The 14586-nt window shown below is 36.7% G+C and overlaps 1 protein-coding gene across 3 annotated transcripts in view; it reads right to left on the bottom strand.

Annotated features, from left to right (window-relative positions):
- ZFAND3 (zinc finger AN1-type containing 3) overlaps positions 1–14586 on the bottom strand; it is a 112305-nt gene that overhangs the window by 70996 nt on the left and 26723 nt on the right. For 2 of the 3 annotated variants that reach the window (XM_026844900.1, XM_026844899.1), the window contains exon 4: positions 11819–11831. The exons of the other annotated variant lie outside the window; for it this stretch is intronic. In XM_026844900.1, the coding sequence (XP_026700701.1) occupies positions 11819–11831 (13 nt within the window). The remainder of the gene's footprint in view (positions 1–11818; positions 11832–14586) is intronic. 3 annotated transcript variants of the gene reach the window in all.

Genomic DNA, 14586 nt, shown 5'->3' with positions numbered 1-14586 from the left:
AAAAAAAAATTACCCCCCCCCCCCCCCCGAAAATCAAAGAACATCAAGTTATTTTAATCCAGTACCATGACAGGCAGTTATTATCAGAGACTGTGATACACAGTATGCTGTCAAACCATATGCTTAGTAAATACATGAGCTAGAATTACAAGAGATGCAATTCTGCCCATTTTAGAATCCAAGTCCATACTCAAACACAAAACTTGAATTTTCCCACAGAAGTGAAAAGAAGCCAGAGCAATGAAGAAGTGCAAAAGAGTGGCAACTTACATTTGGTTTCAGAAACTTCTACTACTTGAATGTTTTTTGCTGACTTTGTGACATTTTACTTTTTTACTGACTAAGAAACTTTCCCCTCCGGTGACCATATTAGTTATACAGTCTCCACTGAGAAGAGCAGTCTTTTGTGTAAAAAATGTTTTATACCTACAAAGGCAGGCAGCTGTGAGGAATGTTTTTTCTTCAAAACTTTATTTTGATTTTCTGTGTTCCACCTAACATTGCATAAATTGAGTTAGCTATAGGGCTCCACTGGGATTTTAATCTTTTATATGCCCATTGATATTTTATATGCTTAATTATAAGAATCAAAAAATATGCTTTTACAGTGTTTCTTTATACAAGAAGACATGCTTTAGGAGGTAGTGTGGCAAAGAACTCTGCAATGACACTAAGATGCTGAGGAAAATCATGCCTCCAAAATGAATTTTATTTTTTTCCTCTTTATTGCACCAGACTCAAAAGAATGAAGTAACTTCTTGAATGCCGCTCGCTGTTTCATGACTTAGGCTGTTCACCTTCAGATTTTTGGAATTTGAGAGCAACTTAACTATTCAGAACATATTCTGACATTTACATTTAACATAGCCATAACATGTTCAACAGCACTTGGTGAGTTATGGTCTGATGAAAAAAGGAGGAAAGGGGAAGATAAGCAATTTGGAAAACATGCAAGTATGGTGATTATACTGATAAAATCCTCAGAACTGACAAGTTACTGAACATATCTGACATTTGGAGTCAATACTTCGCTTGAAAATCTGACCATCAATTTCCAAGTTATCAGTAAATACATGGATATGTGTCAGACATCAGTTAAACATTCCTCAGATTTCAGTTTCAAGCACCTAAACAAAGACAGGTTTAACTGGAATTAGTACCTTTCATCTATGGAACAAGTCCTTGTATTTGTGAAGTATCTTGCTTCCCAGTGCTAGAGTCTCAAAGATTTTTGATTAACATATTTATAATTTGACGGTTTGCTATTTCTACATGTTTAAAGTCTTAAAAGTCTTAACCCCTCTTACATAAAACTTCCAGAGTCCAAAATATTCCTCAAGCCCCAATGACAATCTGAACATACGATGTAATCTCCATGTATCTGAATATATACCAACCTACAGTTTACAGGGCCAGGAGTACAGGTTTGGAATACAGGAAAATATTAAAACTATTTTTTCTGGCTTGTTGAGATGGTATACTGTTTAGCTCAAAGACCACTTTACACATTTTACAAATGAGACATAAGTGGGAAAATGAAATAATTTTGTTCAGGGTAGTAATTTGTGGGAAATTCCAAACTAATCTCACATCTTCGGATCCTTTTCCTACTTGCAGTTTTTTCTTCTATTATACCAAGTTTATCATCACTTTATAGACTTAGGTGCCTAGACAATACCCTAATTAGTGAGTGCACATCTCTGCAACTACCTATTTATCTCCATATTAAAATAGAAAAAAGTTAGAGACCCTAAATGACTACAAACCTAGCAAACCTACATTAAAGATAGTGGAATGCAAAGAAATCTAAGAGTCATTTTTGAAAATGTGACTCTTCTATTCCTAAAGGGCAATATGACTGCACTCTGCTTTCACCTCTAAGGGACTTCATCAATGAGAAACAACAGTTACTGTGGCTGTCATTTTCTGCTGGCTAGAATACTTTTTCACATCTGTACTGGGTCTGGCTGAGATGGAATTAGTTTTCCCCTCTAGCAGCCCTCATGGTGCTGTGTTTTATGTCGGGAGCTGGCAGGGTGTTGATAGCACCCTGGGGTTGTGGCTACTGCTGAGCAGTGCTTACACAGCTCCAAGGCTCTTTCCAACATTTCCCCCTGCGAGAGGGACAGGGTGGGCAAGATCTTGCGAGGGGAGACAGCCAGGACAGCTGACCCCAAATGACCAGATGGATATTCCAGACCTCATGATGTCTGCTCAAGTATAAAGCTAGAAAAAAAGGAAGAAGGGGTAGGGGGTGGGGTGTCACCCTTGGTCCTCCAAAGCAACCACTACGCCTGTTGAAGCCCTGCTTCCTGAGAAGGCCCGACATCGCCTGTTCATAGGAAGTAAAGAATAAATCTGTTTTCCTTTTTTTGCTTCTGCACACAGACCTTTGCTTTGCTTATATTAAAACTGCTTTTGTTTTAACCACAAGGATTGGTCTATCTTATTTTCTTTCCCCTCTTTGCCCTGTTGAGAAAACAAGGGGAAAGGGGGGGAAGTAATAGAGCGACTTGGTGGATACCTGGCATTTAGCCAAAGTCAAACTACCACAACATCTCAGTAGAAAACAGTCCTAGTTTTGATTGTGTGTACATTTTGTACGTCTACACTGAAACACAGTTGTGGATACATGTAGGCATATCTGCTCAAAAAACAGAGGATGCTGTGGGATTAGGTTGATGTTTCTCCATAAAGCTTGCAAAACTGTTGGGATCATATTCAAACTGCCCAGCTTTAAAGGCATTGCAATAGAGACAGCATTGACATTGCAGCTGACAGGTCTCTGGAGTAACTTTTTTATAATGAAAATGAGACCGGTGAAATGGAGGTGGCAAGTTGTTCACCAAAATCTGCAGTGAACTCCCTCAGGAACAATGAGCCACTACCAGCTCACTTCATTCCACTGCATATGCAAAGTATGTTTTTAATCCCTTCTAACATGTAACATACTATATACATACCCTTTCACCTGCTTGGTCCTACCCTTTCCCCAAAACCTTTCGAACACAAACCACTTACATTGCCTGCACATGGTATTACCCCAGGCAAAAGGACAAGGGAATTGCCAGCATGAAAAATATCACACTTTTTCAGCACTGTTGGAAAATGCTCAAAAAACACAGGGACACACATGGTAAAGAAGCCTTTATAAAATAAAATGTCATATAAATGTGCCTTAGAGCTGATTTAATTTTAACTGATCCTGGACAAGATGAAGTAGTAGGCACCCCAAAGATTTTGAGAAGCCATGAAAAATTTTACACAATATCAGTTTACAGGAGAATTTGAAGCAGAAAATGGGGAAAGCTGAACATTAGCAATTTTAAAGGTTTTGGGGTTTTTTTTAATTATATAGGAGTAGAGCACAACAGAATTTTTAAGCATGTCCAACAAAATTTAGAAACTTGAGTGGACCTTTTTTACTATTACCAGAATCTGAGTATGCAACATTCATAAAATTGACTTCTCTAAACTGGTGCATGCAACAAAACACTTATCTTCACTAACTATCATGTTTCACCCATTAAACTATGAGCTTCCTCAGAGGCTAGAAACAAATCACCAGCCATGTTTAATGGGTAAAAGCACAGAGAATAATTATGTAAAACTACAGAAAACCCAAGAGACAGTATTTATTTTAAGAAAGCATGTCCCACTAGAATGGGAGGAGTAGATGGAAAAAGGAGACACCAGATTTTTTTAGGAGCAATTATATGCATAAAAGGTAGGGGTAGGTTGTTTTTTTTTTTTCTTTTTCATTGTGAAAGTGATAATGACTCTGGAAATTAAACACATCTTACAACACAGTGAGGGCAATTGTGTGAATTTTCAAAACATTTTATGAGCAACAATGCAGTTATTACTTAACTCAAAATATTTAAGTCAGATGATGAACATTGTTTTATGCTGATATATTCAAGAGGCCTAGAAACTATTGAGAACAGTACATGCCTAGTGACAAAGCTGACTGTATTCTTATACCAGGATTAGATTTGTATTTGTATGAAGCATAGAGATGTTGGGTAGAAAGACATACTGCATAGGGATAAAACACTGAACACAGAAATCACTATGAGAGATGTTATTAAAGTTCTCAACCATCTTTAAAAATTGCTTATTTCACCAATATGCTGTGACCAGTGGGAGCAGAAAGCTTACCCCCAGCAGGTTTGGCAGGAGAGGTAAGTATCTGATCATTCAATAGCACCCTTAGCTAGCTGCTTGAAAAGCAACATTGAACAGTCCTCAAAAGACCAATTCAATGATACTCAGCAAGGAGTATACAGAACAGATACTCTGAAGAGGACATCACTAGGTGAGAAATTCATGGTCCTGCAGAGTATAAGACAACAGAGAAAGCTAAATGAATAGAAGAACTTTTATTGCAGTTATTTTTAGAAGACTGCACTATCCAGTGTAGAGGATACATATTTGTATCAAAGCACTTCGGAGCTACCCTGCTCTCCAACACTGGCTTTCTGGGTGATGTTGCCCAAGTCACTGCAACTAAGTTTCTATCCACTTTTTTCCATATGCCAGTCATGTCAAATTAGCTGGCAAACTCATCAGAACAATGATTTCTCTCAGAATTCACTTACAAAGGATGCTCAGGAAAGTTAACTCAAATTAAAATGAATTAAAAGTCTTAAGTCACTGAGCATAAAACTGAGTACAGTAAAGCCTCACAGAAATTTCTCAGAGATATGAAATCTTTAGATTCAACTTCACACTTCCTTTCAATACACTTAAGTTTTCCCATGTCTGGCATTGGCCTTCTGTGTATGTTCACCGGTAGATTTCTAAAGTAATACTTCAATAAAAGCCTGGATATATAAAATTACTGCTTCACTACTTATTTATTATTGCTTTTACTGCTTCAGGTAGGACAAAGAAATTTTAATCCAAAAGAAGATTCATCTTAAGAACTAGAATCAGAATTTTCTGTTCTGCAAAATTAATATGCAGTGAACTAGCTGCAGCCCACTGAATTAACCTAGCATTCCATTTTAGTACATCTCTTAGTAAACCTTACACCAATAACCCTTCTATATACTGACTTTCACGGACAAATCCTTAATCTTCCCCACACTGCTTATCTCAGCTAGGATAATGTTTGATCTAATTCTAACAGATTTTCATTTCAGAATCAATTGTAAATCTCAGCATGGGATTATATACAACTTCAATGAGACTGTCTCATCCAACAATCTCCTGACATGCACTTGTTTAGATTTGCAGTATTTTCCTTATGGGGGTGGGAGCTCAAGGAAAAAGGTAGCTGAAAAAAAAAAAATTAAAAAGAAGTGACACTTCTTTCCAGCTAATCATATCGATATGACTATATATGAAACCTGACTTAACTGCTCATGGCATTTCCATTTACCTTTAGAAATTTCAAGGCAAATTCTGTGTTCTCTCTTTATAGGTGCTTTTCACTGCACCTAGTGAGTTGTACCAATTAATGCAAAGCAAGAAAGCAGCTCTGGAAACCTGCTGACAGCCATTTAATTCGAGAGATGGCAAGTGGTGGACATGTCCTGGCAGCGTGCTTAATGGATACACAAACACCCATAGTCGTCACCCTAAAGTGATACTGGCAGAAAATTAACTGAGAGATACAAAGCTCATTTAACAGAGACCCACAGCAATCTGGACAATATAAGACTGTGTAAATGTTGGGAGAGGGAAAATGAGAAGATTCATTTCTTCAAGGAGATGGCAGTCTTTAATTTCACAAGTCATTTTATTTAGCCTTGTTGCTTCAGTGCACAAACCATTGCCTCTGCATTGCAAAGCAAATGCTTTTGTACAGATCTGTAAACTCCCTGGATAGAGCATATCACAGACTTGCTTGAGTTAAAAGGAGCTTTTCACGTTAATAACACTGCCACCATATCATGTTTTCTTCAGTCACTTCAGAACGTGGCTGTAATAGAAATGATAGTGTGCCTCTCACATTATGACCATTTCAAAATGCAAACCTCAAACACTGACAGACCTATTGCAATTACTGACAGAAAAGCGAATCAGTATATAGACTTATGCCAACTCCTGGAATTGGAAAATAAAGAGAAAGACCTACCAGCAATGATAAAAAAAAATCATCCAAACAAGCCAAAACAAAACACACCACAAAACCTTACTACATGCCTAAATAAGGAAAAAAACAATTCTTCATTTATTCATGCTGCAGTGATAACCAACAGCCCAAACAGGGCAGGGCTGCTGTTCTACCATAAAATGTACAGTGTAAACAAAAGAGAACATGCAGAGGCAAGACTGAAGAAAGTATATTCGGGATATTACAGTATACTTCAAATATTGTAATGAAATCACAAGTCCAAAGTCTTCTGTCACATTTCTGTGGGATTCTGTCTTTGTGGTGACTAAGATAAAAGATCCAACAACACCGTTTTATGATCTAGTATAAAAGGGTAATCATCCTGTTAATTAGTGTTTTTAAGCAACTTTCTGTGGCAGTGAGAGCATGTTTCTTATTGCAGAATAATGAAATTTCAAGTCCATGAATCCTCTGCAATAATTAAAATGAGGAAAATGTCAGGCTGTCTGTTTTCTGGGATCTGACATTTCCCAACACAGAACACACAGTCCTGAAGCGACCTGTAAACCCACTACTTGCTCTCTTCCCACAGATCTTCTCTCTGAACTATTTGTATAACAAGAGCTAGAAAAACAGTCTATAAATCCCCAAATGTTATAATGGTATAAATACTCAGCATTACCTTAATTTTTAAAATTACACAGCTAATAGGTAAGCCTTGCCATCCTCCCTTTTTACGTAACATTAAGAAAGAAAACTAAGATGTTTTCTACGCTGCAATAATAAAAAGGTTTTGCCCTTAGCAAAAATAAACCTCCCTGACTTTTGAAAAGTGAATTATTCAAATACAGCTCATCTAATCTCTAGTTGGGGATGACTTTATTACTCAAACTGGAAAAAAAAAAAAAAACCAACACAAAACCCAAACCCTTAACTTATCCCACCCAATTATCAACATGAGCCAAAAGTCTGAGATGTTGTTCAATGTAAAAATACCCTAAGCACTTTCCAACCAAAATGTATCCAAAAGAAGATGACCGCATCATTTAAAAATCTCATCTTGAAGAGAGAAACACACTACAGTTCAGAAAACATTTCTTCCAACAGCTGCGGCAGTTTAAGCAGCTCTCCCTGCATGTTCCTCAGCCAACCGTCCTACACTGTGCCTTCAGCTGTGCCAACACTACAGTGTGATGAACCACACCAGAAAACTTATCTGAATTTCAAATACAACACCTCCTCTCATCCCAAAGAACCTCACACACCAGGAACAAGCACATTTTTACCATGAAACTTTTTTAATTCTGGTCAGCATCACATAGTTTTCAGCCCAATTACACAATAGAACATGGGGGGCGGGGGGGAACAACACTGAGGAGGTAACAACAGGGAGTCCTCAAAACTATCAATTGCAGAAAAAAACTGCTCAAAACCCTGGCTTTAGTTTTATATATCTGTACAGTAAGCAGTGACACAATTTTCAGAGCAGTCATGTTCTCGATGCCTGAAGCTGTTTGCAAAATCCAGTAACTTAGTTATGTTTACTTCGGTAGGTCTATGGGCAAGACTTCTTCAATTATACTCTTTCTACAGAGGTATTCATATTTTAATGTCCATGAACGGTGCTATACTTGGAGATAGTATATCAACACCATTCACCTTTCCCCCTCCCCTCTGTACAGCTCAATCACCTTCCTAATAGCCAAACATTAGAATACCTTTATCTTTTAGTATGACAGTCTCAAATAAGACTTTCAATATACTTTTCATTTAAAAATAACTCTACAAACCACAAGTAAGTATTATTGTCTCTCTGCAGTTAAATATTTGTGACAAAACATTCTAAGATCAGCCACACAACTTCTACAAATATCCATTCTTCCATTTTTTAGCTAAAGGACAAAATTCCTTCATATGTAACCATGCATGTCTTCGCCAGAGGTATCATGGGAATCAGCATCTTCGAAAGATTTAAGAGAGGCAACACTGACAATGCTTCTATCTAGAAGAATAAATAAATTATAAATTAAACCTGCCTGCTCCACTGGGAAATCAGATGCCAACTGGGGTCAAAAAGTAAGTCTCCCTTTGCTATCAGTTACTAGACAGTTGTGCATTTTGTGCTCTAGATTATGCACCTCTAAGCACTGCCCTGTCCAAAACATCTTGGTACATGTCATTAGCATAGATTCATTTTTTCTAGGATGCAGAGATGACAAAAATCAAGGAATGTCTAGTTATTCCTAAACTGTCTTTCAGATAATTTGACAATATATCCTTAGTTTGTAAATAGCTTATTACTTTCCACTACCCATCCATTCTGACCCATGTGTAATTGCGCCCCTCCCTTGTGGTCTCAAAGATATTTGTGAGTCAGTAAAATATACTGAAATACAGAACTCATACAGGTGTTTGCATTTTGTTGGGTTATTCTTCCTCCCAGCTCAGTCTGCTATGTGGCCAAAACAGCCATACTAGCAGAGGGAAAAAGAAAGTAAGGCTTTCTAATTCAGTTTACCTACACCAGTTCACATGGCTGGTGGAACTCTATAAAGTATAACTTAAATTTTGTATTAACTTTGAGCTAGTTTGACTTCAATCATCTAAACATAGAAAGCTTTATCAGATACAGCTTCAGATGAAACTTCCCAATACTGAGCCTGGAATCTGCTACTGAGAGGGAGAATTAAATTGGTCTAAATATAGACAAACTTAAAAAAATAAAAGCAAGGCTGAGAAATCTAAAGAGCAAACTGGACAACCCAATTGCTTAAGCACTTCTTTGAGGCACAGTTACTATTTGGCAGATAAGAAAGGAAAAGAGCAATACATAAAGTCTAACAAATAAGATGGTGTTCAAAATTAAAAACAAAATCAGAAAAATAAAGTTTAGAGTGGAAAGATACTAGATGAAAGCAGCTATTAAATCAGTAGACAGCACAGGCCTTCTTAAAAGTGATTTACAGAAAAAGTAGTAACCTGAAACATAACATTATGTCTCTAGAGGATGGTTTTATCTTTGAGATAAAAAAGTTGAACGCATCATAGTCACTTCACTGTCTGCTGTATCCCGTCACCTGTCCAACTCAAAGAACAACATTAGGAGAAAACGGAGCTGTGAGCTCCACAGCTTCTGAGATGTTATGTGATTTTTCTGTTCTTTTCAGGTCAAACGATAGCTACAAAGATGGGGAAATTTGTTTTCCTCCTGTTGCTTCCACATTGTCAAGAGACAAAAGAAAAAGCTGTAAGAATAAATACACATTTCAGAATTTATCTTGAATCCCTGTATGCACAAAGTGAAGAGAGGCAGTTAAGTGTTTTCAAAAACAGGAACATTGATATAGTGGAACTAAGCAGATCAAGCTTTCAGACTGTGTTTTAAAAGCACTGAATACATGGCTGGCTGGGCACACTAATAACCAACTTCAAATACCAGCTGAAGTAGCTCTATAATGAAAAGACTGCCTAACTAAATAAATGCCAAGCAGGAAAAACTTATTTTTCAATTACTCTTATTTGCTTATCCACAAAATCCACAACAGAAGTCTCTACTATTTGCCCTCCATCTAATTTATCATATTGAAAACTAATATACACAAATTTGTGGAAGTAGAACTTCAGAACTATTTCGTGTACAAGGCTAATGACTTGGGTTATAGTTCTGAAAAGAACCCTATTGTTTTGGTTGCTTTAAAAAGTGTTACCCACTGTTCTAAAAATAAAATCACAATTATTGAGCTATTCTGAATCTGGATAAAACAGATTTCTTTAGAATTAGGAGTGCTACAGTAAATATTTGCATTTTATTTACCTTATATCCATAAAAGTGAGAATGGCTGCCCTCTGTTTTTTTAATGTCCACATCAGTTATAAATCAGAGCTGCAGTCCTCATTTAATTGTCAACCTGGGATACCCAAGCACGTTCGCATGGGGTATGGTGTAGTACTTCTGTTATTAAAACTATTTTTTTATGTGAGCTCAACACACAATCCTGAGTATGTTACATGGTGGAAGTCACAATGGAAAGAATCAAACCATGTGTCCCGGGTAGGAATGCAAAGTCTAACAGATATAATCACAAAAAACATTTTTAAATAACTATAGAAGAGTAGTAGGAATTAAGAGATGTAACACTGTAGATTACAGCAGAACCCAAGATACAACAAGTCTTAGCTCCTTAACAGAAAAGTCATTCCTGTTCTCAAAAAGCTCCCACACTGTCCAAGCCATAAGACAACATATGAGAAACAAGAGAATTCGCTGCTAGTAGTGAAAACAACAGGATAATCTCTTGAACATAGGCATATCCATTAGCATACTAGAACAGTCTAGAGCTGGCTGTCACTCAAGTTAGAAACTATGTTTTCTGGGTAAAAACTTTGGGATAGAAAGTATACAGGACACATATGCTTTAGCAGTGATGGGAATTTTAGGATTTATTATTATTCACAATTGGTGAAAAGTACTGGCAACCAGCATAATGCAAAATTAAAAATTCAAGTAAGGAAAGCAGTGGGGCTTACAAGCTTTTGTTAACCGTCAAAATATTTATCATATTAGTATTAGGAAGCATGGTGACAAATAAGAAACCTGGAGTTTCCTAAATGGAATTAAGGATTTACAGGACCACGACTGAGTTCTCAAAGCATAGAAACCTGCTCTGGCATGTCACTGCAAAACCAAACAGATGTAAAATAGAGATTCTAAAATGTTATATTGTTTCACCTGTTATTACAAATTGCAGTGTATTTGAATTACATTTGGTGAGCTGGGAGATAAATACTGTTCACAACAGATATATAGCTGTGTTTTGGAAAGGATACCACTCCACAGAGATGGATCATGAAATACCATCTATAACTAACAAATACTAGTGTGCGCAAGAGATTATATAGGACACTGCTCTGTCATTTACACACTGGACATTAGTAAATATTTTCCCCATAGTATTATATAAAAGACATTTAAATAAACAGTAAGAACTGTCATACCAGTAACAGTTGTTCACTGTATTGGAAGGTACAGATGCAGCTATTTTCTCATTGATTTCTGGTAGCATGACATTAATGTAAAGGAAACTTCTGATTACAAGTGTGAAACAATAGCAATTTGCCTTATGGGGTTAATAATCTTTGCTCTAGTAAATCTAGCAGTGTAAGCAATGCTTCATTTTTCTAGAAATCCCTAAAAGGCAGCCCTTGGAGCACTTAAATGTCTTCTATAAAGGGGGGAGCCAGACACACCTGACACTCTTACCACTTTCCACAAAAAGGTAATTCCTAATAAAGGATTGAGAGCTGTTATCAGAGCTTCTCAAAAACTATTTCTGTTAAATATTTTAAGTCAAATAAATTCAAGATGTTTCTGTACTGTAATTCTGCTCAGTCCAAAGACAAAATAGGTAACTGAACAAATACATCTTCAGGGTAACTGAACAAATACATCACTCACAGAACTTGCCACATATTTTGAACCAGCAGAAACACCTCCTATTCCTCCTTCAGGAAGAAGGTGATTTTACTGTGCCTAATGCAATCATCAGCTTCTCTGGAAAATGGTCAGTGTCATGTCAGCTTTCCATGAGAAACAGACAAGGTTAATGCTTCATACCACCCATGATCAGCAGTTATTTAGTGGCACAGTTACCTCATAGGGCTTGAAGTACCTTCCAGTACATAATGGACAGTAGATAAAATTTAGTATTTTTAAAGCTACTTATCAAGGTGGCAAAAGATCACAACTGCTGCTACTCATTGTGTGGATAGGCTGTTGTGGTAGGGGGTCAGGGAAGGGGCAACAGCACTAAAATTATGTTGATATAAACACATGTAGTAATTGACATCCTTAAACAAAGGGTACCTTTATTTTGCTTGCCTAAAAACAGAAACAAGCTTTAAAAATATTTCCTTCTTGCAATTTCAGTGTTTCTGAACCAAATACTGACAAAATTTAATTTATTTTGGAGCAGTTTTCTATATCATACATCCAGTTCATTCATCATCTTGACCAACTTAACACTAGGTTAAAAAACAGTTCCTAAGAATTATATAATCCTTCAACCAAGAACATGAGCTTTGCATTTTTTGTTGGGTTCCCCCTCCTAATTCCTTGATACATAAAACCAGAAAAAAACATCATGTTTAGTTCCTAATAAAACATTATTTTCTCAGTTACAAAGCACTTAAAGAAACACTACTGAAAATTCAATTCACATTTATGTCGGGGCTCGCTTCTGTACATACCAATCCCTTACATAGTTCACTTGCTTGAGTATGAACCATTAATAGCTCAGGTTCAACACTAGATAAGATAAACTATGCTCACAGTGTATATGGACAGGTTTCTGCTTAATTCTAGGTACACTGAAGAAATGAACACTATTTTGATTGTAACACTTCCAAAGAGACTTTGTAGCTAAAACATTGATTTCCCCTCCAATACATGTCAGGTTGAAGGCACTTTTCAACTAACATGTTGATCCCTGAAGTAACTTTGATTTTTAAAAAGCATTCTTATATTACAGTTAGCAATCACCTTCTCAAGAGGGCTCTCATTTATAGTGCATGACTTCATTCTGGACATTTTTCAAATCAGCTGACACCGAGATGCTACAGCTTCTCATAATGAGGAAGTGCTATTTATGCCGTTAGCATATGGTACAACTTTTCCACTGTCCATCGAGGAATACAAGAGTTACCAAGGGATGGTACCACTTCCAAATTATTTAGAGTCTCCAAAATTAACATATTCAACGCTGAATTTTGTGTGCAGACAAAATTCTTCTGAATGCCATTTCCTGTTGATTTCTTCCTGAGAATATCTATTTAGACCTGTGACTGCAAACACAGGTCTAAAAATTGCATTTAAAGGCAAATTACCAGGATTTTGAAAAAACTGTTCAAGTTATGCAACTATGCAAAGTGAAACAATCCAGGACAAACCATAATCTGCTAACCAATGCAAATCAGTCAAGGAATGAGACAGGGGTAACTCAGTAGGCACCTCAGAGGCACCATTTACAATGAAGTCCCATTTCAACTCAGTTATGAAGTTACATACCATCTCTTCAAGGCATATCACTGAAGAAGAGTGAACATACTCTGGAAATTAGTTCAATTAAATCTCTGAATTTACATTTAATTTAGAGAGGGCATTCTCTTAATTGCAAGAGCCTTTCATGCTTTGCATGAAAAAGAAACAATTAGAACAATCTGAAACAAAATGAGTGTGAAATTTCTCCACCATCTCACATGCCACTGCAGCAAGTGCAGTAACAGATGGCCAATTTAACTTACACTCTCAGTTATTAAACATTACCCGCAGGTCCATTAAACTGCTTTTGTACTGGAAACACTATATAAATTACTTAGTACCCACAATACAGAGGATTAACCTGACCTTTTTCTAGGGCATGATACATTCCTGCTCAAAGCCATTCAAATACAAACCTAGAATGATATTAGCTGTTCTTCTAGTGTCAAATTCTACAGTTACATCTTCAGTAGGTGAGCTGGGGAGTGGCAGTCATCTACCTTATTGTCTCTTTATGACAAACACCATGAAGTTAATGGGCACTACAAAAGTGCACAGTGACAGATTAAGGTACTATAAAACAGTCGTGTGAACCCAGAAACTGAAAATCCTGGTCAGCACAAGGAGAAGAAAAAAGCTCAAGTACTGTTTTACACTGTTGCTATCTGCATCTGTTGGAAGCAACTTAGACAACTTTTGTCTGTTCTTATAATCATGCTTCAATAGCTCCTAGAAATGACAATATACAATCTGGGGCCACTGTTATTCCTCTGCCTGAAAAATTTTAAATACTGAGAACTTGATCAAATACTGATTTTACCCCAAATAATTACTTGCCTTATGGCAAGCTACAACTCCCTAACAATGTATATCACAGTAATTGCATGTAAATTAAGATGACTTCTGAAATCTATCATTACAGCTAGCCTGCTTACTTGATTTAATGTGTTCAGATCACTGTAAACAGTATAGAGGATGAAAAGCTGTTCATTATTATTAAAACACTAAGTAAAACTACTTCTGCTTCAAATGACAGCATTTTGGGAGGTATGAAGACAAATTATCCTGTGCCTCTTGTCATATGACCTTTAACACCTGAGCTCTCAAAAAACAACAAACTTTTAATCAACCAGGAACTACACATTTGCTTGACTGAGCTCTAAGACACAGAAAGGTTAAAAGAAACACTGCTATGCATCATAGAAAGAAGATTCAGGGATATGTTTGGCTGGTATACTGTTATGCATTTAGATATATGACCATGTCAAAGCAAACAGAACTTTTAAAACACTGCTCTTTCCCCATAATGGCTTCAACACACAAAAGCCAAAGGAAGTAATAAATATTCCTTGAAGCAACCTGAACCATTAAGAATTTAACTGTATCATTCCTCCTTCTTCACAAATATTTATTTTAGAATAGCAAGGATACTTAGACTGCTTGCTCATCCTCCTTTCCTGACAGAATCACAGAATCATTCAGGTTG

Source organism: Athene cunicularia (genome assembly GCF_003259725.1).
Source record: "Athene cunicularia isolate RWA chromosome 3 unlocalized genomic scaffold, athCun1 chr3_part1, whole genome shotgun sequence".
Lineage (NCBI taxonomy): Eukaryota > Metazoa > Chordata > Aves > Strigiformes > Strigidae > Athene > Athene cunicularia.
The sequence above is the reverse complement of the archived record's forward strand: the minus strand, read 5'-3'. Positions and strand labels throughout refer to the sequence as shown.